At 47.7% G+C, this 21,653-nt stretch overlaps 1 protein-coding gene across 3 annotated transcripts in view; it reads right to left on the reverse strand.

The window, feature by feature from the left end:
- The window catches only part of LOC144829566 (copper-transporting ATPase 1-like), a 405,691-nt gene that overhangs the window by 51,476 nt on the left and 332,562 nt on the right, over positions 1-21,653 (reverse strand). For 2 of the 3 annotated variants that reach the window (XM_078688825.1, XM_078688827.1), the window contains exons 19-20: positions 19,163-19,305; positions 705-908 (exon numbers count right to left, since the gene is read on the reverse strand). In XM_078688825.1, the coding sequence (XP_078544951.1) occupies positions 705-908; positions 19,163-19,305 (347 nt within the window). Of the gene's footprint in view, positions 1-704; positions 909-19,158; positions 19,306-21,653 lie in introns of all 3 variants that reach the window. The other variant, XM_078688826.1, reaches the window with a different exon arrangement.

The following is a 21,653-nucleotide window of genomic DNA, read 5'->3' on the forward strand; positions in this document are numbered from 1 at the left end:
TTCACCCCAGTACAGAGCTCTGGGCCTAAATCCATTGTTTTTTTGCTCACCACACCAACCCAGTCAACCCGAGTGGGACGGGTATGCTCAGACGTGAGTCCCGTGCTCTCCACACCACTGGAGTCAAGCTATCCTGGCTGAAGACGGCTGATAACCAGAAACCGGTCCTAGGATGCTTGATTCCGGTCCAGGGAAGCATGGCTTGGCAATTCGGTCTGGACTGTTCCCATGAGGCACAGGGTCAAGACTGATTTGCATATGGCCATGTCTGAACTGGGGTCACTTGGTGAGCAAAATAACGATGGATTAAACCCAGATCAGAGACTGGGGGTGAATGTTTTGCCATTGTGCAACATTCCGTCCGTCATCTTGTGCATTTTAGTGAAGCGCACCATGGTCAGGGTCGAGGAGAATTGTGTCTATAAAATAGTCAATCTAGCGGATGTTTACTTTTAAACACTGCTTTTAAGTACTTGCTGGTAAGAGCTAGTGTTACACTAAGTACTGCTAGTGAGCACTGCTTTCACAGAGTGCTGTGCGACGAATGGGGTATCCAGTGGAATATAGTTCCAAATATTAGTTACCCACTAATGATTTGATGTGCTATTAAGGCCAGCTGAGATATAAACCAACTTTCCCCCTGGCTCATGAGTGTAGTGCAGCTATAGTGGTAATATTAGGCAGCCCAGAGTAGCATTCCTCACCCTTATGAGCACGATGTCGGCAGCTTCAATGGCTACATCGGTGCCTGTGCCAATGGCAATCCCAACGTTAGCCATGGCAAGCGCAGGGGAATCGTTGATGCCGTCTCCCACCATCGCCACCCGCTTTCCCTCGTCCTGCAGCTGCTTCACCTTCGCTACTTTGTGGGAAGGAAGAACTTCAGCAAACACCTTTGTGATTCCTACCTGAAGAGGGAAAATTGGATTAAAAAGGATGTGAGTGATTCACTGTATTGGCTCAGATTTCAATTTAAGACGGAGTTATCATCTAAACAAAAGCAGAAAATACTGTTTCTTCATAGTCATCCTTGATCTTTCCTATGCATGGATCTAACCACCAGGGCTGTTTTATGATTTCAAATGTTTTACTGATACTGCAAAGAATAACTGATGGTACGTCTCAATGTTGCAATTGTATTTGTAATCTACCTTTAAAATGATCATTTTAATTCTGTTATAGTGCTACGACTGATGTGATGTCTATGTATTATACAGATTCAAATGAGAGATATCTGTGAGAAAGCGGCTCTATATATACTGGACCAGAAAAAGGTACAGTGTGTATAGAGTCCACAAACCCCAGAGGTATAACAGAGGTTAAAGCCAGGTATGACCTTACAGTCTAAAGTGGTAGCTTGGTCGAGCAGTAAGGCAGTACCAGAGGACAGTGTAAAGCATTTGTTGTACACACTCAGTCAGCAAAAGGTTTCACACACTCAAAGATTCGACTCCAGGCCAATTGTTTTTATATTAAAGATATAGTTCTTTTATTTTTAGAACCAACAGGTATCAAAATATACTGTTCTCAATAGGAGAGGTCTCAGATGAGTACTTTGCAGAAAGGCAACAAACTTTGTAAACACAATAGGTACAGGGGTTGCAGTAGGCAACACAATTCTACACACAATTTAGCATTGAGCTCAATGGGTTTTCCTATATAAGCACAGTTAATTACTTTGTAGATTACTTTGGTAGTTCCAGTACTGGATCCTAGATTCAGTCCTGGGGTGTAAGATGAAAACAATTTAGTAAAAACGTTAGTTATTGCAGGTTATTGCAGTGATTTTTAAGGGATAAAAAGCTAATTGAAAAGTTCACACTTAGAAACTTTTCAACAGAAATATGGCAATGTTATCCAATGGGAGAAAATTCAGGTTGCAGGTAAAGTACAATCTTGTTACTTTTGTAATCCAGTACTGGTCTCCTAGGTCCAGCACTCGGGTCTCAACTTAAAACAGGTAAGTAATATCGTTTCAGGATTTCGTATGATTGTTAAAGAATATTTCTAGTTTTCAAAAGTAGACACTTAGAAGAAATGTCATAGAAAAGCAGACAATGGATTCCTATGGAGAAAATACAGGTTACTAGTAAACCCGGTAAGGATTACTTTAGCGGTTTAGTACTGGGCTACAAAGTACAGTACTGGCTTCTCTTCTGATCGCAGGTGAGTACTTCGGAATTCGCTTGATTTTATATGAATATTTTAAGTTTCCAAAACTTCACACTTAGAAGATTTTTCGAGTCAAGCCAGTCAATGTTATCCAATGGAAGGTAATTGAGTTACCGGTTTCCATGTGAGTACTCGACTGGTGAAGTTAAGGTTCTGGGCATAGACTCAGGGGTCCCCCAGGGTCAGGTAGGTACAGTTGGTTCACCCTCAGTGGCACGGGGGCACAGGGGCGGCCGGGTGCAGAGGTAGTTAGGCCCAATGTTATCCAATGAGGGGCAGGGGGCCTCCGGTTGGTGGCTGCTGGCTAGCAGGCCACGCGGCTGTGGGAGCTGGGCTCCTGGTCACTTGCTCAGGGCAAATGGGGAATTAGGATAGGGCAAAGGTGGCACGGCCAGCGGCACTCGGGGGGCTGGGTGCAGGGTACTTTTGAGCCGTCGGGCGCTCAATGTAATTCAATGGGAAAGGTTAAAAATGAACAAAGGCTGCAGGTTTGGGGACGGAGACTCTTCAGGGGCGACCACCACTTCGAGAGGTAAGTTGGGATCTTGGAGCACAGGTAGGTACCCCAAAGGAAGGCACAGGGGGTTGCAGGGCGCCGGGTGCAGGGGTGTCTTTGGGTGACGGAAAAGCTTACCCTCAGCTGGTCACAGTTGGGGGGGGGGGGCCTGGTTCCGAGTCTGCAGGCGTCGTCTGGATCGTCGAGGAGGGTCATTGGGCACTGGACTTCGGGTCCCAGTCGCCGGGGGGACGTCCTCGTGGTCTTGGATCACTTGGGCACAGGCCGGGCTCGGCAGGTGCAGAGCGGGCTGGTCCGGAGCTTCCTGGCTGGCACCAGGGTTGTTGTTGCAGCAGAGCCTCTGCTGATGGGAGTCCCAGTCTTTGAGAGGGTCAAGGCAGGCAGGTCCTCTGGGTGTCCCAAGGTTGCTGTCCGCTGGAGTCGCCGTGGTACAGGCAGGAGCATGTTCCAGGATCGAAAGGCCTGTAGAGCTGGGGCCAAGTCAGTTGTGGTCGCCCTGTTGTTAGCAGCTGCACGGCTGGTCTTCTTCCTCTTGATCTTCTTTCTTCTTTTCGTATCGGGATCTCCGGAAGGAAGGTTCAGGGAGCCCCTAAATACTGAATTTAGGGATGTTACAGGTAGGGCAAGGGCAGAGACCAATAGGTTCCTGTCCTGGGGTGGGTACACCCCCTAGCGTGCTCCTCTCCTGTGGGGGGGGGGGGGGAGCCTAACTGTGATTGGGCAGGGCTCCTCATCTTCAAGATGGCCGGAGCCCGGGGTCGTGCTTCACCTCGTCTTCCCCCCCTGAGAGGTGGGGTTGGCACAGGCTAGCACACCCCCCTTCCTGACGTAGTTTTTCCCGCCAGTCTTCCCGCCAGAGTGGGGGTCAGGACTGGTGGGGGCCAGTTGCTGGGTACAGCAAATGGTCTGGAGAAGCTCACAGAGGTGGCATGCCTTCGAAGCTTCCCCTTGCCCATCCTGGGGGAGGAGACCTAGCACCTCGCCCAGGATGTGCATTGTTGCAGGCCCAAGAGAGCGGGGGATCTCCACCCAGGGGTCCAGCAACATGTCTGCTGTGTGGCAGCCTCTGCAGCCACTCAGCCCAGACGTGGATCAATGTAGCAGTAAATAAAACAAAATAACAAAATGAATTCTAGTGCATGTCGAACCATCACTGTTTGCAGATACCATTGAGAAAGGGAAAGGATTCCCGAAACTGGTTTGGCTAAGGAAAATGACGATAACTGTTTCCTCTGCGTCTCCTGTTGCACCTATTCCCTGAATGAAATTGATGCCAATTTGCTGATCGTGTGGCTTCTTCAATCGGGGCTAAACTTTGTGTTGGCATGTTTGCGGCGAGAGCCCAGCTGCGGAAGAAAGCCAGCCGCTTGAGTGCGGACCCGTAATGGCGCCCAATGGTGCTATCATCACACGGGAGACCGGTGTCCAGGAGCAGCTGAGCAAAGACAATAGGACACCCAGCGCAACATCTCATCAGCCCACAGGGGTTCAATAATTTTGTTTTATTTACTGCTACATTGATGAACTCACTTGAGATTATTTTGGCTCATGTACTACAAGACCCAGAGTGCCGTGCTTTGCGGACACGCCCACGGGGGCAGGCTCTTTAAATTCTAGTGCATGTCGAACCATCACTGTTTGCAGATGCCATTGAGAAAGGATTCCCGAAACCGGTTTGGCTAAGGAAAATGACGATGACTGTTTCCTCTGCGTCTCCTGTTGCAGCTGCTCCCTGAATGAAATGGATGCAAATGTGCCGATCGTGTGGCTTCTTCCATCAAGGAGATATGGAGATATATATATATTGATATATATATATCACTCCATATCTCCTTGATGGAAGAAGCCACATTCGTTGTAAATGCATGAATGGTAAAAGCATGTTTTTTAGGTTTTGCCTGGCGAAAAGATGCGCTCTGCGCATCTTTTTCGCGCAGGCGAAAACCTGATGAGAACTGTAGTGTGGGTTTGGGTCGGCCCTCGTCATTTATTGGCTGGCTCCATAAATGGAGCCTAGCCATTGGACGAGGGGCCTGTCCGTCAATGCCGGACCAGATTCGGGGGCGTTCCCGAGATTCTTTGGCTTTTGCCGACGTCACGCGACGTCAGCCGAAAGCCGGGAACGCCCCCGAATCTGTTCCGGCATTGCCGGCACCCGCCTTCCTGCTTGCGTGAGTGCTTTTCCGCCACGTCTCTCCTGCGCTCTCAGCGCTTCCGGTCACCTTCCCCTTGCTCCTCGTTATGCCCCCACAACAGTCGGGGATCTCTGGTGACGAGTTCGCCACACGCGGGGTAGGCAGCAGTCACGCGAGGTCCCAGGGGCTGGCAGGAGGACTTCCCCCGGCAGCAGCGCCTCTTCTCGAGGGGCACAGGCGCGCGTCCAATCCGTGCGCGGCTCTCGGGACGAGCCCCTGATGACGCCGCACGCCTCTCCGGTCCTCGGCCAATAGGAGCGCAGCTCCTTCGTGTAGACCCTGGCGGTGGACCAATGGCAGCGCGTCCTTCTCAGACGAGCCTCCCTGAGCGAGCCAATCCTAGCGCGGCCGCTCCGATGCTGCTCACGGGTCCCGGGCCGCTGGCGGTGTGTTTTCTTAGCTCAGCCTCTTTTACAAAACTATAAGCCGTTGCGGTGTCTAGGTGCTGAAACCAGGATTTTTGTGGCCGGTGTAGGTGAGCCCAGATGTGGGGCTCATGTGGCATTTTTCCCATATCATAGTGCGCTGGGAAAGCACTGAAAAAACCTATGGCCCAAAGATGTGCGCCCCTGCTTAGTACAGCACGGGTAGGGCGCTTCTAACTATAAACTTCTAAGCCTGAGAAGTGGGCTCTTACTTCCTCATGATGAGAGCAGCCGTGACGCCAACTGGAAGTCAGGCTGTGGAAGCCTGGTCCTTGGCGGGGCTCCTGTGAGGAAGAGTGCTCCGTGGGTTTCCTCAGCCTTGTTGGGGGTAGGGCCCAGACACACACAGTAGAGACCGGAGCCTTGCGGGCTCCATTCAGCCGCTTTCGACATGGACCCCCTAGCTGGATAGCAGCCCTGGGTGCGTGCATTGTGAACGATGGCAGGAGCCTCCCAGCCGCACCAGGCGGCCTGCAGCAGAATGTGAGGAGACCGGACCAGCGGACGGCTGCACCCTACACTCGCTCAGCCCCCAGGGAATGGTAAGTGAGACTGAGCTTCAGGCTGATGAGCCCCATGCAATGCGCTCATGGGACCAGTCCTTGGCATGAAGGGAGGTCCCCGGTCAACGTGGGCAGAGCATGGGACACCCCTACCCGTGGTATTTCGCCTACATTGGGGTCTCCAGATTTTTGGCGTTAAGGCAGGGTGTGTTGCACCCCTTACTTGTGGTGTTGTGCTCCAAAACGGGGTGAAACCTCAACGGAGGCCCCCGGGGACGAGGACTGCTGCATTTTCTGGTGTAGTTGGGTGTCTGGCCCGGAAGCCTGTACAAAGGACACCAAGTACCCAAAGGAAAGCGCAGGTGTTGTGCTGATTGGGATGTTCATGTATTGGTGTTTGCACTGCTACAAGTGGGCTGTGGTGCACGACTAAATGTTGGTGCTGGATATCATTAGGGGGCACAAATGTTTCTGGGGGACTTATGGTCCTATGGCCTCCTCTGAGACAAAGTGATGTGCGACTTATGTGATGCTTATGCCTAATGCTTTATACTAAGTACAGTTTCTACAAATAGTTATTGACTATCCCTAACTGTAATGGTCATGACAGTGGCCCGATTGGTCTTGTGATGTATGTAAAGTTATGACAACTGCCCGATTGGCACACTGATTTATGTACTACCTGTGAAGTCATGACAAGAGCCTGGTGGCACAGTATATATATGTGATTGTGTTCTAACGTGTTTTTATGGATAATTCATATTACCTTGTGTGGAGTTTCTTTTGTGGTGTGCCTAGTGTGTCGCTGATGTATGAGTGTGTTGCTCAACTGCTTTACACATTGACTTTAGGAAAAGCCTGACTGCTCTGGTCAAGCTACGAAGGGGGTGAGCAGGGGTTATCTTCAGCTTGTACCTCCTTTGCCCTGACTAGAGTGGTGGTTTCTGCCTGGCTTTGGTGCATGCCCTAGCGAACCAGAAACCCCATTTGTAACAGTGCCTCTCTGCCCTAGACAAGAATTGAAGGAAGAACTTGACAAATTGTGTTCCATGTCTGTTATTGAGCCCATAGAAGAGGGGGAGTTATCTCAAATTATGTTGGCACTTGAAGCAGGTAAATCTTTGCGTCTATGTGTGGATCTACGCAATCTTAATCGCAAAATTTGGAGGATTGTCAACTGCTTCAGCATATCAATGAGATGCTAGCTACATTGAAAGTTATTTCAGTTTTTACAATTTTAGATATGTCTGCAGCATACATTAATTGAGTTACACCAGGATTCGAAACATCTCACTTCATTTGTGACACCGGAGGGGTCATGTTGATATAGTTATTTGGATGATAATTTGGTCAAAATAATTATTAAGAATGGCTTTTGGTGTCAGGGATGGGATGGAAAGGTCGACTCATAAATATTTAGTGATTATCTCTCCAGCTGAAGGTTCTATTATATGCCTTGAAAGTGTGTGGCAGTCAGTGGGTGCTGGTTCTCTTTTTTTTTTACTTTCTACATTTAGGTCTGTCATTGAAACTAGACAGTAGCTATGATCAATCATTTATCACAAGTGAGTGGAAGTGACATTTGTGGATCAAGTGATCACAGAGAATGCTGTTTGGTTCTTTCTAGAGATATTTAACAAAGAAGGTACATCTGGTGTTATTCTGATAGAAAATTAGGTTCATTTACCTTTAATGTCATGAACAATGTTTAACAAAGTTTTAGTGGGATGTGTGCAGAGTGCCTACCAGTGCAGAGCTAAAGTTGTAGATACTGTTAGGGACAATCTGTGGTCATGCAAAACTGTGCAATTATTAGCTACTGTCAGGTCACCATGGGTTTTACTAAGAAGAGGAAGGGTATGCAGTGAGTTGTGTTCTTTGTGGATGACTATAGCAATAAGTAAGGGTATGAGTGGTGAACTGTCGAAAAGGCCAGGGTGCATGCTGATGTCACATCATGTATGGAGGAGTGTGGTAGCAAATGTCATCGTTCTCTTGTTGGTTTTTGGGTGCACCCCTCCTCCCGCTCTCCGTGTGTCCGTTCCTGCCCCGGCACCCCCCATCCCGCTCTCCGTCTGTCCGTTCCCTCCCGCTGATTCTCCCTCCTTCTCTCTCGCCCCCTCCCCTGGTGGCCCTGTCGTGGAATGGGGTGTATGTCGTCCGCAAACACCATGAGGCAGCGGCAGGGACGAGCACACAGCACCCCTCAAAAGCGTGCATCCGTGTATGACCCTTGCTGCGTGGGGGGCCGGTGAGCCGACCGATGTGCACGGCGGCGCATTCAGGGGGTCCTGGAGAGTCGGGTGTATGTCGCTCTTACAGCTCCCACTACCGCACCTTCCTCTGCCCTCAGTCTTTGTGAGGTAGTGTCGGGCTGGTCACTCGGAGCTCCCTCGCTCCTCACAGTATTCAGCAGGAGGATCCGGGCAACAGCAGGCCCGCCGCACCCTCGTTCGCTGCACGGACAGAATTTGTCCACCTACCCTGTCCCCGCAGAGCAGCACGAGCCGGGGCTCCCAGTTTCCAAGAGAGGGCTGGTACAGTGATGACGCCCACCAGTGGCCGAGTGGTCAGTGCCGAGAGCTCCACACCTTAAGGAGGGGGGTCAGTACTCACAGAATTATGGCGCTATAACATGCCCCATTTTCACGGCGTCCTCAGTCCCAAGGCACAGCCCGGTAGTGTCCTGCCTGCAGTTGCCTCCGTGTGCCCCTGTTGCTTGCTTGTGCCCCTGTTGCTTGCTTGTGCCATTGTTGCCTGCTTGTGCCCCTGTTGCCTGATTGTGCCCCTGTTGCCTGCTTGTGCCTCTGTGTGCCCCTGTTGCCTGCTTGCCTCCGTTTTCGTGCCCCTGTTGCCTGCTTGTGCCTCCGTGTGCCCCTGTTGCCTGCTTGTGCCTCCGTTTTCGTGCCCTTGTCGCCTGCTTGTGCCTCCTTTTTCGTGCCCCTGTTGCCTGCTTGTGCCTCCGTTTTCGTGCCCCTGTCGCCTGCTTGTGCCTCCGTTTTCGTGACCCTGTCGCCTGCTTGTGCCTCCGTTTTCGTGACCCTGTTGCCTGCTTGTGCCTCCATGTGCCCCTGTTGCCTGCTTGTGCTGTGTAAGTGTGTGTAGAGTGCTCTGTGTGGGTGTGTGTGGGGGGATTTGTGTGGCTGTGTGTGTGGGGGGCTTTGTGTGGCTGTGTGTGTGGGGGGCTTTGTGTGGCTGTGTGTGGGGGGCTTTGTGTGGCTGTGTGTGTGGGGGGCTGTGTGTGTGGGGGGCTCTGTGTGGCTGTGTGTGTGGAAGGGCATTGTGTGGGTGTTTTTGTCTGTCATTTGCGAGAGATAAAGTTAGTGGCATTGTAAATTACAATGCCATGTATTTATGTTAAAACAAAACATAAATAAAATAAAAATAATGTCAAGAGCAATGCCAATAGCTCTAACTTTAACAAAGGCAAAACCATTGCATTGTAAATGCTTGTTTTTTTATGTTTGGATAAGGTAAGTATGCGTATAGGGGTATATGTTTTGGGGTACTGAGGTATATGTTTTGGGGTGTTTGGGTATTTTAAGGGTTCAGATATAGTTTTGGGTTATGGGGTACAGGGGTAGTTTTAAGGTTTAGGGATAGGTATGGGTTTTGGGGTACAGGGGTATTTTTAGGGTTCAGGGCTAAGTTTGGGTTTTGGGGTACAGGGGTATTTTTAGTGTTTAGGGATAGGTTTGGGTTTTGGGGTACAGGGTATATTTATAGGGTTAAGATGGGTTAGTGTTTAAGGGTGTTGGGGTATTTCAAGGAGTAAGGGTGGGTTATGATTATGGGGTGCAGGGGTATTTAAAGGGAGCAGGATGGACACCTGGAGCTGGAATGTACAGAACCTGGGAACAAAAAGCACAGCGCCTGTCCCGCTTTCGCTGGCAAGCCAGCATACATAGCTGCCAAGGTTTCAAATTGCCATGTGTGACATTTTCATACATTTCTACGAATACGAGTGACACCTTCTCATACTGCTTAGGGGACTCAGGGGCCTCTGAGAATGACGCACGAGTCGTGACGACGGACCCCGGGCCTCCCACCCCCGCCCCCACAGAATGAGAGAGAGCCTGGCAAAAACAACACGCACCGTCACTTAAGATCAACGTAAGTGCCTGCTGTACAGTAGTACTTACTGTTGTGAACTTCTTCTGTACCGGCCGTGTCCGATTTAGGCAATTCATAATCGTAATGAATAATGTATTAAATAAATGCACCTGCTGCTGCAGATCCATGACGTCTCCTCTGCCCGGCCCCTGCGTCTGCGCGCGGCCGACAATCCGAGGTGTAGTTCACCTCTTAGGGTGGGGTCTGGGTGTTGATCATGCGCATTGAGGCTGGGCTCGCGCAAAGTGCGCGTGATGGTGAGGCGAGGTCAAGGAGGCAGGCATCTCATGATGTCAGAGGCCAGAGAGAGACGAGTCAACGACGGAGAAAAAGAGCGAGGCACAGCATTTAATTGTTTTCAGCCCCCAGCCCCCTGTCAGCAGGTGAGTCTAGTCAGGACCGTTTACTCTGTCCAGTCGTTTGAATTGCACGGCACTGTCTGGGCTGGGGCGTGGCACCGTCACAACTGGGCCGGATTCGAAATTAAAAGTGAAAGGCCTGGTGACACACAAACACGCGGAGATTGCACGCAGGACACAGCGCAGATTCAAGTGTAATTCGGAGGTGGTGGGGTGAAGGTCACACACATACCAGAGGGAGTGCGCAGGAAGGCTTGGGTGCAGGGGGGTAAAATGGTTTTGAGGGGTTGTGTGATCGTATTTAAGGCCAATTTTAAGTTAAAAAAAAAACGCCACACCCACGGCCTGGCACAGCGCGCAGGAGCGTTATTTCTCCGCAGCGACAAACTCACAAAGATGACCGTTAGAAATGCGTGTGCTGCCCCCGGGGTCTTTTTCTCGGCTGCCTGCTATGGGAATTTGGCATGTGTGGTTGGTGCTATTTTGACCAGCGCCACCTCGAGCGCACTGTGCCCTTTCCCTCTGCCGAGCAATGGCCCCTCCTGCCCAGCTCATGTGGTTTCTAGTTCTGGGGCTCCAGAGCAACCATCCTGTGAATCTAACTGCTCCGAGGGTCTTGGGGGCTCCGTCTGCGCCCTGTTATCTAAAAGTCTTTGGGGAGAGTGGTTGCACTCTGTATGTTCGCTCTTCATTGTAACTTTAAATTTTTTCCTGTGCATTTCTCACGCCCCTGCGTGCTGTGTTGCAATTTATGCTTGTGTACCCTTCATTCTCAGGCCCCTCTTGGAAGTTCACTCTTCATTGTAAATTTGTATTTTTTCCTGTGCATTCCTCACCCCTGCGTGCTGTGTTGGATTTTGTGTTTGTATACCCTTCATTTTTAGTCTTTGTAATGTTCTATTTTGTACCACTTTTCCCTTGTAACATAACCAGCTCTACTGTACAGCGCTCTGACACCTTTGGGTAATGTCCACGCTTTATAAAAATGCACTAAATAAAATTAAAATAAAAGCGGGGGATAAGGGGGAGAGGAGGAAAGCGGACCGGCGTTAGGACCCCGGCCCAGTTCCGCAGCTCAGAGTGTTTACATTTTGGTAGTAAAGTATGCAGTGGTGTGTTTTACACACTGAGGGGGCAGAGAGAGGGGAGCAGGAGAGGAGCTGTTATGTTTCCAGATGCCAAAGGAGCAGTCAGTTGTATGTTTTTTCCCCTTGGTTAGATAGTCGTGTGTTTTAACTTACCAAGAGAACAGCCGTGCATTAAATTCATCTTCAGCTTAGAATGATGACACTGACACTTGATGGTTGAGGGATGAGGGAGGAGGGATGGCTAATGAAGGGTGATCGAAGAGGAGTGATGATTCAGGAAATAATAAATGAGGAATAGCGGATAATTGATGAGGATATCTTAAAAATTAGCTGTACAATTCTGTCTTTTTTTGTTTCTGACGGAGCAGTCCTTTGCAACCTTTAGATGTGCAGTCATAGGTTTAAACCTGCAGGGGATGCAGTCACATGGTTGCCCCCTGCCTGGCATTTGTATGTTATATGTACTCACAGTATGGATACAAGTGTACATGGTTTGTAGGCAGTTGTATGTTTCCACGCATCACAGCTGCCAGACTGATATTTGGCATGCAGAGATTTGATAGTGCCTATGTGCAACTGGTAACGTTGGCTCCCAGTTAAGAAAAGATGTTGGTTGAAGGCTCTCTGCATCTGCCACAAAGCCATTTATCCAGCATCTCGAACCAATTCCATCTCTGGCAGCTTAAAAGGCACCCCTCGTCTAGACGGCTGCGCTCAGCCTCCGCCAGAAGATGACAACACACAACTGCCCACAAGAGTGAAGAAAACACACAACTTTCTCAGCAAACGAAAATAATTCTTCCTCTTGTGGAAATAAAACATAAATATCTCCTGAGCAGGTAAAAGTAAGACTGCCTGCTCAGCAGGTGAGAGTACATAAATGCGCTCTCATCAGGTTAAAAACACGAATGCCTACTCAGCAGCAGAAAACACCCAACAGTCCCAGTAACAAGTAAAAGAATATGATTACCTCCTCAAAAGGAGAGAACATAGATCTGCCTTTCCAGCATGACAAACCCACCGACATGCCCACCAGTACCAGCATGTGGATAACCATAAGCAGACTATAGAGGTGACTTCTGTCTTAGCAAGTAAAAACCTCACTAAGCCTTCACCAAATGAAAAATAACCTCCAGCTCAGGAAGTGAAATGGCATTAATGGCTTCTCAGCAGGTGATACATGCTGCTAGTCTACAGTAGGTAAAACTCGAAACTGCCTCCCCAGTCTCAGCATAAGATAGGCAGGGAGACCAACATACAATGCATTGCAATAGTCCAACCTGCTGAGTATCAAGGCTTGTGTTAACAGCTGCTGGAGTATTGAGGAAGGAATGGATGAATCTATAATTTTTTTAGGATTAAAAAAACAAGTGGCCATTAGCTTTTTATATGGTGTACATATTAAAGTTTCCAGGTAGTAGTTGCCAATTTAGGGCACTCCCCTTATGCCTGGGGCCACCGCAGGGGGCACCAATCTTAAGGATTACCGAAAATCAGCACATCTGTCTTGTCTGAGATGATCTGCGTGCCATCAGCATAGCCATAAAATTAGAACCCAGACTAGGTGATCTGATACGCTTATGGAGCAACATATATATTAAAGAGAGTTGGACTGAGAACAGATCCCTGAGAGATTCCACAGGGCGTACCTTTAAAATCTGCACGGAATAAAGCCCTCTGAACAGCCTGTGTTCAATTTTACAATAAAGGATTCAAACCATCTTAGAGCGTTGTCCCCCAAACCAATAACGTTTAATGGATCTAGCAGGACAGCATGTGAGATCTTGTCAAAGGCTGACAACAGATCAATGACGCGTAGAGACTCAGGGCTCCCTGCTTCAAGATCATACAGATGTCATTGACTGCAGCCACTAGCACTGTTTCTGGGCTAAATGAGGGCCTGAAACTGGACTGAAATGCATTAAGGACACTGTTTTCCTCAATATAAGAAATGAGCTGTGTATTCATCCAAATAGTTAAAATGTTAATACAAAAATGAAGAATGGAAATAGGATAGTTGGAAGAGATATTAGGTTCTTAAGTATCCTTTTTGAAGAGAGGGTGACTAAAGTTGTTTTACAAAAGAAGGGAACAATACCATTCGCCAGGGAGTTATTACAGATTGTGATCTCACCAGGCAGTTATTATAGAGTGTGACGTATTTCACCTTTTCAGAAGTCAGTCGTGTTTTGTCTGAAAAGGAAATTGAAAGCCTTTTAGCCTGTTGAGGAGGTAATTTGGTATTTTCACTAACTGATGAGGAAGTTGTGTGTTCCTCTTCGAAGGCAGCGGTTATATTGTTATCCCTCAACATCTGAGTCATCCTGTGTTTTTCTTTCTAAGGTGGCAGTCATGTTCAACCTGCTTCATGGCAGCTAGGACTTCACTCTTGCAGAGGAAGCATTCTGGGGTGTGTCATGCTAAAGAAAATGGGAGTACAGGGCAATTACTTTTCACCTAGTAAAAATCAGGCCTGTAGTGATCACCTGTGTAGGTGGCAGTTGTGTGTTTTCCCCTAATGTGGGAGGAAGAGTTGTAATTTGCCAAATAATTGGCATTTGTGTGATTTTTCCTATTGAGGGGGTAATATTGTATTTTGCAATACTGTGGAGGCAGACGTCCGTTTTCAGCTGTTGAGGGAGCAGATGTTGTTTTTAGGTCTCGCCCTCGAGACCTATTGTTGCCGAGATGCTTCTCAAGGGAGTCAAACCAGGGCACGCGCAGCAATTCGGGTTTGTGGACGCGCACCTCCAGCCCGGCGCCGTGCACATCTCCTGTCCCACATTCACACAGCGCCTCTCGCCTCTCTCAATCACGCGCGCAGCCACACTCACGCATGCACACACATACGCACACACTCCCCTCCTTACCTCACCTCACTTCTAAAGTTCCCTTCTATGCCCCTTCCGTTGAATTAAGACAACATTTCATCTCTTCCAAAGAGCTCTACTGTGAACTTAATAGTGCCCTCCCATCTGCCCTTGCAAAGTGCCCTGCCTGCTCAAGTCCCAAGCATTGGTTGTCTTCCTCAGGGTGAAGCAGTGCAATAGTTTAACTTGGTCCTGAAAAAGAGCCAAGAAATAGGATTTTTCCTATGTCCTACCTCGGCGCTGGGCCCCGCGTGTGTGCGTGCCCTCCGCCCCTCCTGGCGTTGGGTTCCTTTCTGTGCGTGCGCCGCCCATGCGGTGGGGGCTGCCTCCCAGTGTGCGCGCCGCTGCTCTCTCGCTCAGTGTCTCGCGGTGGTTCGGTCCACTCTGTACCCTCTATTCTCCACTCCCCTGAAGGACTAGAAGTGCAGGAGGTAGAGCTTCCTAGATGCCTGCTCAGCAGCTATATAAGACCATCGATATGGTGCCCCCAAAGCATCCCCAAAAGGCATTCCGATAGCTTCCACCTTCCCTACAAGAATTCCCCTGTTCACACGCGCACACACACCGATGCTGGGGGCGCTTACCTGAGCATGGCCTCTTCTTTCTCCTCCTCCTACTTCTGCCGGTCCATGACTGCCATGATGATGCTGCGCTCCTCCTCGGTCAGGTGGCTCAGGTCAGGGATCTCGGGGGCCGGACGCGGGCCCTAAACCAGGGGGCCCCCAGGGACGAAGACACACTGAGCGCGGCTGCCTCCACCCTCCCCCAGTGGGAGCTCTGCTCAGGACGCTGGGCTCCCGCTGTGTGGCATCTCTGCCGGGCTGCCTGTCGCCCCTACGCTCATACTGGCCCGCCGAGCACAGTCTCTAGGAACGGTAGCCCCTGAAAGTGGGGCACTGGTATAGCCCAGTTCCAGGCCGCGGTGGCTATCCCTTGGCCTTTAGGGTGCGAGCAGCGGGTTGTGATACTGTGCGGGGATACTGGGCTATGCCGCTTTTCGCATGGGGACCTCCTCAAGCCGCTGCCTCTCAATGGGATCCCCCAGCAGCAGCGTTTCATCCGCCCGCCGGCTCTGACTCGAGACCGCGGCTTTACCGCGCGTGCCAGTTGAACGTTGTCACCCTCACAGAGAGAGCGCGCGCGCCGTGTAAGGCAGCCACGGAACGCGAGTTCACGCTCCTTGAATTACAACTGTTCTCGGGCGGGGCAGTGACCTTGCTGCTTTTGTTTATTATTATCACCAAGCATTATGGGGAACCCTGTGTACTTTGTTGAACCCTGTGTAGTACAAGGAGTGTGAGGCTGTGTTTCTGCAGGTCACCATCAACTTCAAACCTTCTCTTAAACTCTGCAAACCCAGGGGAGCGCATCTCCACTTCACAAACATCAAGGCACCAACCAAAACAAGAGACATAGCTTCCAATTCCAGGTATGGACAGTCATGCAAAAAAGTCCAGAAATCACCATTGCCTGACCCACTAAGCATCTCACCATCAAATCACACCTGCCCAATTACCATGCGTCCATGGCATATTCTCGCTGCAGCCACGCGCACCTCCCTTCTCCCATACACTCATACGTCTCACTCTTTACCAGCAGGTAGCACAAGAAAACCTGACAAGTGCCTAATCAAAAGAGTGTTGACCTATTTACCATGAGAGGGAAATTGCGCTCCTATTTCCACAAGTGGTCACAAAGCTTGGAGTTGGTACAACAATCCCAGCAGAAGCCTCATTTGTTCGACCCACAGTCTCACATGCTTCTGCTCAATGTTTGCTGAATCTACCAATGACAGCGCTTATCACATGCAATTCGGGGCTTTTCATCAGAGGTGGACTCTTCACTGTATGGGTATTGCCAACATGTCACAAGGATTCACAACCTTAACTATGATAGCAGCTTTAGATATTTAGTCCTCAGTGACTCCTGGCTAACCACATCTGGTTCTATACTCTCAGCGCTACCACTTTTTAACTAGAGTATCCTAAAAAAATATAGAAAAAAAGCCTAATCTTACCCAGTTCGGCTGAAAGATGATGCACAGTTTACATGACACCTTCTGGTAAAATCTGTCACCTGTAAGTCAGTCTATATTCCTTCAACGAAAACGCATTAACCTTTTACCTCTAACCCTGGCAGCCTAGCAGATGATCTCATTCTGCTGTGCCTGCTCAGCAAACTCATCACCTGACCTGACACACAAGAGGCAAACAAAGATATGACAGCACCTTTAGATTTACTCAAGTGGTCAATACGTTCACCAGTGAAGTGGAAGGGCCCTGACATCTCAGAATTCCAGATACCCAATCCTCGCCTCTGGGACTGGCAGCTCTTCGCATGGTCTGTCCATGTCCTTGTTTTCAACATTCATGGTGCACGCGGCAATGAGGCCAACCCTAACTCTGTGAGGCCCGCCTCACTGTGGGCCAAGAGGAAAATGCCATCAATGCTGATGCTCTCATGCAAAACGTCTCCAGCCTTAAATTTCACCACATCCCAAGTGCACACCTTTGCATCTCCTAGACCAAATATAAAATGGTACACACGCAGCGTTGCCCACATTGGTCAATTAATGATACAGAAGGTCAAATTGTCCAATACTCTCAAAAATAGGTCATTAAAAATTGCAACTTACAGAACGATCTCAGTGGCAATACTGGAAATAAAGCAGTTTGGATGGTGTAAAAAACACAAATTACCTCACCCACTGCAGTTGCTGTATGCTTACACTCAGTCCTTCATCTCAGACACTAGCGATCCCTCCCAAAATATGCTGCAAAATAATTTTATTTCTCACAACAATCATCCTCTTCAGTACCAATAAATTCCGCTTGAGCCATTCTTCAGCCTCATGTTTGTCATATTCTTAACCAGTCTTGGGTCAATCTGCCTCGGGCTCTGAAGCTTTTAGGGAGGGTTCCAGAGACAAAGCCCTGGTACGGTAGGCAACTAGTAGATTGCACAAGACCACACCTAAGCTATAAGATGGATACTGCTTCATTAACCCTGGTTCAGTGGTCCAAAGAAAGAGGTCCTATTCCTAGGCCCTGCTTCTAATTGAGATCCTTCTCCTGGGTCCTGATGACTCTTCCTTCCAATTTTATCTATTGACTTTGGATTGGCTTCATCCCACTCCATCAAAAAAACAACTCAATCTCTGAGTCTTGTTCTAACCGTAGGATTTACAAAAGCGCCAATTCATTGATAGTGACTCTATTTCATTGACGACTTTGTGTTTATTCTTTTCGGAATTTTCGACTCCAGTTCCTCTTTAAACCTGCATACTACTAAAGCAAAATATTTCCTTTTTTTACTGTTGGATGAGGTTGGTTTTACAAAAGCGACTGTTCATTGCTGGTGACTCAGGTAAGGGACATTTTCGGTGATAACTAAGATGTCATAAATGTTACACTATAGTATGTTTAAAAAATACTTGTAAGCACGATTTAAAATTTCTTGGTGTACGCCGCTGCTCATCGCTCACAGGCATGTGCTGCAGTACCTCCTGCTTACTCTGCTTATTAATCTACGAGGTCTGTACTATTCACTGTAAATAGCTAGTATTTTTCTCGTCTCTCTCACTACCTTATAATTGTTGCTCCGTACAAACATTGTCACTCAGCACCACCACATTATCAATCAGCGCTACCCCAGCATCACTAAGCACCACTACATTTTCACTCAGCACCAGCACATTATCACTCAGCACCACCACAGCACCACTCAGCACCACCACATCATCACTCAGCACCACTCAGCACCACCACAGTACCACTCAGCACCACCACAGCATCACTCAGCACCATCACAGCACCACTCAGCACCACTACAGCATCACTCATCACTACTCTGCAGCACCACAGCATCACTCAGGGGCCCACAACATCACTATGCGCTACCACAGCATCACTGAACGCCACAGCATCACTCGTCGCCACCACAACATCACTCTGCGCCATCGCAGCATCAATCTGTGCAACCATTCAACAACAACTGGTTCAAATATGTTCTCTCAATGTTTCAATCTTTATTACAAATGTCACAGAAAGATGTTAAAATTTCACTTCTGTTCTTGTATTTTCGTCACAATAAAATACACTGAACACAATCTTCACAAACGTTATTTACAAAAGTTTAAGCTATTGCTATTATAAATTACAATAACTTTTATTTAAGTATTAATTATTTAAAAAAATTAAAAGCCATTGTTATTTGTAATATCAATACATCTAAGTCACGTAAATACAACACATATTGCATTACAAATGCTATAGGTGTCACATTTGCGAAAGTTAAAACTATTGGCATTGTAAATGACAAAGCTATTAATTTAGCTATTTTCAAAACCAATACAGAAATAAAAAAAATTGCCATTTACAATACCAATAGCTCAAACTTTCCTAATGCGAGACCTATTGCATTTCCAATGCTTGTCTTAATATTGCTGTATTGGATGTATGACATTACAACGCATGCTTTTACATCGCATGCCTTTACAACGCGGTTTTTACAGCGCAAACCTTTACAACGCATAGCGCTTTGGGGTGCTGGATAGTGAATAGTTTAATTTACTATTCCAACTCCAGTCCCCGTGGACACTAGGGAAGGTGTTGGATAGTAAATTAAACTTATTCCCTATCCTAGAGCGCCCCCCAGCTCAATGCGTTGTAATGGTTTGCGTTGTAAAATTTGCGTCGTAAAGGCACTGCGTGGTAAAAGTTGCGTTGTAAAGGATATTTTCCTGCTGTATTTAACAATGATATTGTTGTATGTATTTTTTTTTCACCTTTTGATATATTTTTAATGTATGTCTTCCTTGCTTGGTTATGAAGTTAAGTGGGGTCTGAACTGAGTGAAGGAAGCTGAGTTACTATTGGGAATTAAAACTTACACCCAAAAATATAATACCCCAAGACCTACTTGTGCAGCAATGTTTCTCGCTGTCCTGCTGTTGTCTCCAGTCATTAGAACAACTTCTAAACCCATCGACTTCAAGGTGTGGACCGCGAGTTGTGCCTCTGGTTTCACGGTATCCGCGATAGCAATTAATCCACAGAGAACACCTGTCAAAAAAACAAAAATAAAATGTGAAAGGTTATTGACCTCACTAAATTATCAGAACTTTTCGTGAACTAGAACTGAACTAAATATGGAAAGTCTTCGATGCACGCTAAAAAAGTTAAAGATTACATCAGAAATTAAACAAATCTGATTTCAGACCAGCTTCTCTATGCACATTTTATATCGGGCTTCCCAAAACACTGATTTGAAATCGGTTTCACAAACACAGCAGAAGGAGCAGCCAGAACCGAATGAAATAAATCTCATTCAATGTGTGGTTGAATTCAGTTCCATAAACATTTCCTAGTGGACTGCTGGTTGGCCACCCTGAGAGAGTCCTTTGCTACAATGAGGCACTTGGTTCCCAGTAATAACATAATTGTGGACCCTTTACTTGTGAAGAATTCATATCCTTCGCAACTAATAACACAATTTCTTCAACAGGAGGTATGATTCTTTACCCATTAATGAAAAACTCTTAATAAAGAAATCTTAAAAATGGGTCGGAATTCTATTTTGCCAATGCGCAGAAACTGTTGCTAAATGGACTCGGAAGGAACTGCAAGCCAAGTTTGATTTTTTACTGTGTGATACAGATTGAAAAAATTATGTTGTGCCTAGTCTTATGTGCTGTAATCAACACAACGCTTCTACTTGGTATTTTCTTTATTGTAGCAAGCGCTAGTAGTAAGCTGTCTTGCTTCCTTAAGATTTGTTGAGCATTCCTGAGGTAGTAGAAGATATTTATACACAGAGGAGGAAAGGGTAGGAAAGAGAACACCTACAATATAGTCTCCCAAAGAAATGCTACAGAACAAGTTATTCTCTAGGAGACAATGGGAGAAGCTTTTTCACATTATTTGGGCACGTGACTTGTCCCGGAGTTCATCACTACTGTGAGACAAAAGATAGGGAGAGTTCTAGCATTTAAAGGGTGCCAAGCTGTCACTCACTCCAGGGTGGCATCCTTCATCACACAGCCCAGTTCTCTGGTGTATATTTCAAATTGTGACACAGATGGGGCAACCATATATTAAGGATGTTCTGATAGAGCAACCAAAGTTAATTGTGTGATGAAGAAGCAGCCGTTACCTCAGGACCTCGCGGGAACAAAAAAAATTAGGAATCAAGGATTAGCTTGTATTTGACCCTGAGCTAATGTTAACCACACTCTCAGATCGCCAGATTCGGTGATCTCAGATCTGGATACACCCTCCCTTGCTGTTGAGGTCATGCTTGTGTTACAGTGTGAGGTTGTGAAATAGATGCACAGACATCTCTAGGTTGGCTGAGAACCAAGTCTATCATGGCCTTATGGGAGTTATGGGTATCCCATGGAGACCGCTTTCATCATTCACTCTATGTAAGGAATCAGGAGAAGTAGGGGAAGGCGCATGCAAAAATCAATGACCAGTACATCCACATAGCATTCCCTGGAGACTGGGGTTTGGAAACATGATAATACAGCATTGATATTTCCTGTTTCCCTGACTGCCAACAGATCTACGTATGGGGTCTGCCACTAGCAAAAGTATCTCTCTTATAACTTGGTATTTTCCCCGTGTGAGTCACTCCATGTGATCCTTGTTTAGGAGATCCATGGAATCGCAGTCTACCCCTGAGGATGTTCTAGTAGAAGGTAAGCGTGCCGACTATTGCATCATATCCAAATTGCTTGAGTCGTGATGGTCTGCTGTCAAGAATTCTTTGAAAGGCTTTCAAGGCAAACTGTACTGCTTTCAATTGCACCAAACTGATGCAATTAGATACATGGCCGGAGTAAACTTGCACATTCATTCCTGTTAGAAGTGCTCGCTACCCTGAGAAGGATGAATTTGTGCTGAGGGTACCTTGCAGCGAAGGGTCTAAGAGTGACCGGCCTTTAATGCGTTGGTTGGATTCCACCACTGCAGTTTGTGCTCAAGCTTGGGCCAACACAATATCCTCCCATGCCCAGGCACACTGCTGCAGTGGGAGCATATGCACTAGAGCATTCCGTACAAGCGCTCTGCATGATGCCATTATTCTTCAGTTTTGTCATCTTTCCCGCTGTTAGGGGATGAGACATCTGGTAAAGGAGTAGCTGTGTCTGAAACGCCAGCACTTTCTCTTGAGTAGGATAAGCTTTGGCTCATGTCGTATTTAAGGTGGCCCCCAAGAAGGCATGAGTTTTTGAGAGTTGTAAATGTGATCTGGATTCTAGAGTTCAAGCCCTTCTTTGAGTCGGATTCTTCACTGAGACATAGATCTCCTTTCTGGTCAGTTCCGTATTTTGGAGCTCAGACTCCCCTGCAGGCTGAACCTCTCATGGCCAATGCTGTGTGCTCTTGGGCAGCTGTTTCTCTAAGAC

Source organism: Lissotriton helveticus, chromosome 4_1 (assembly GCF_964261635.1).
Source record: "Lissotriton helveticus chromosome 4_1, aLisHel1.1, whole genome shotgun sequence".
Taxonomy (NCBI): Eukaryota; Metazoa; Chordata; class Amphibia; order Caudata; family Salamandridae; genus Lissotriton; species Lissotriton helveticus.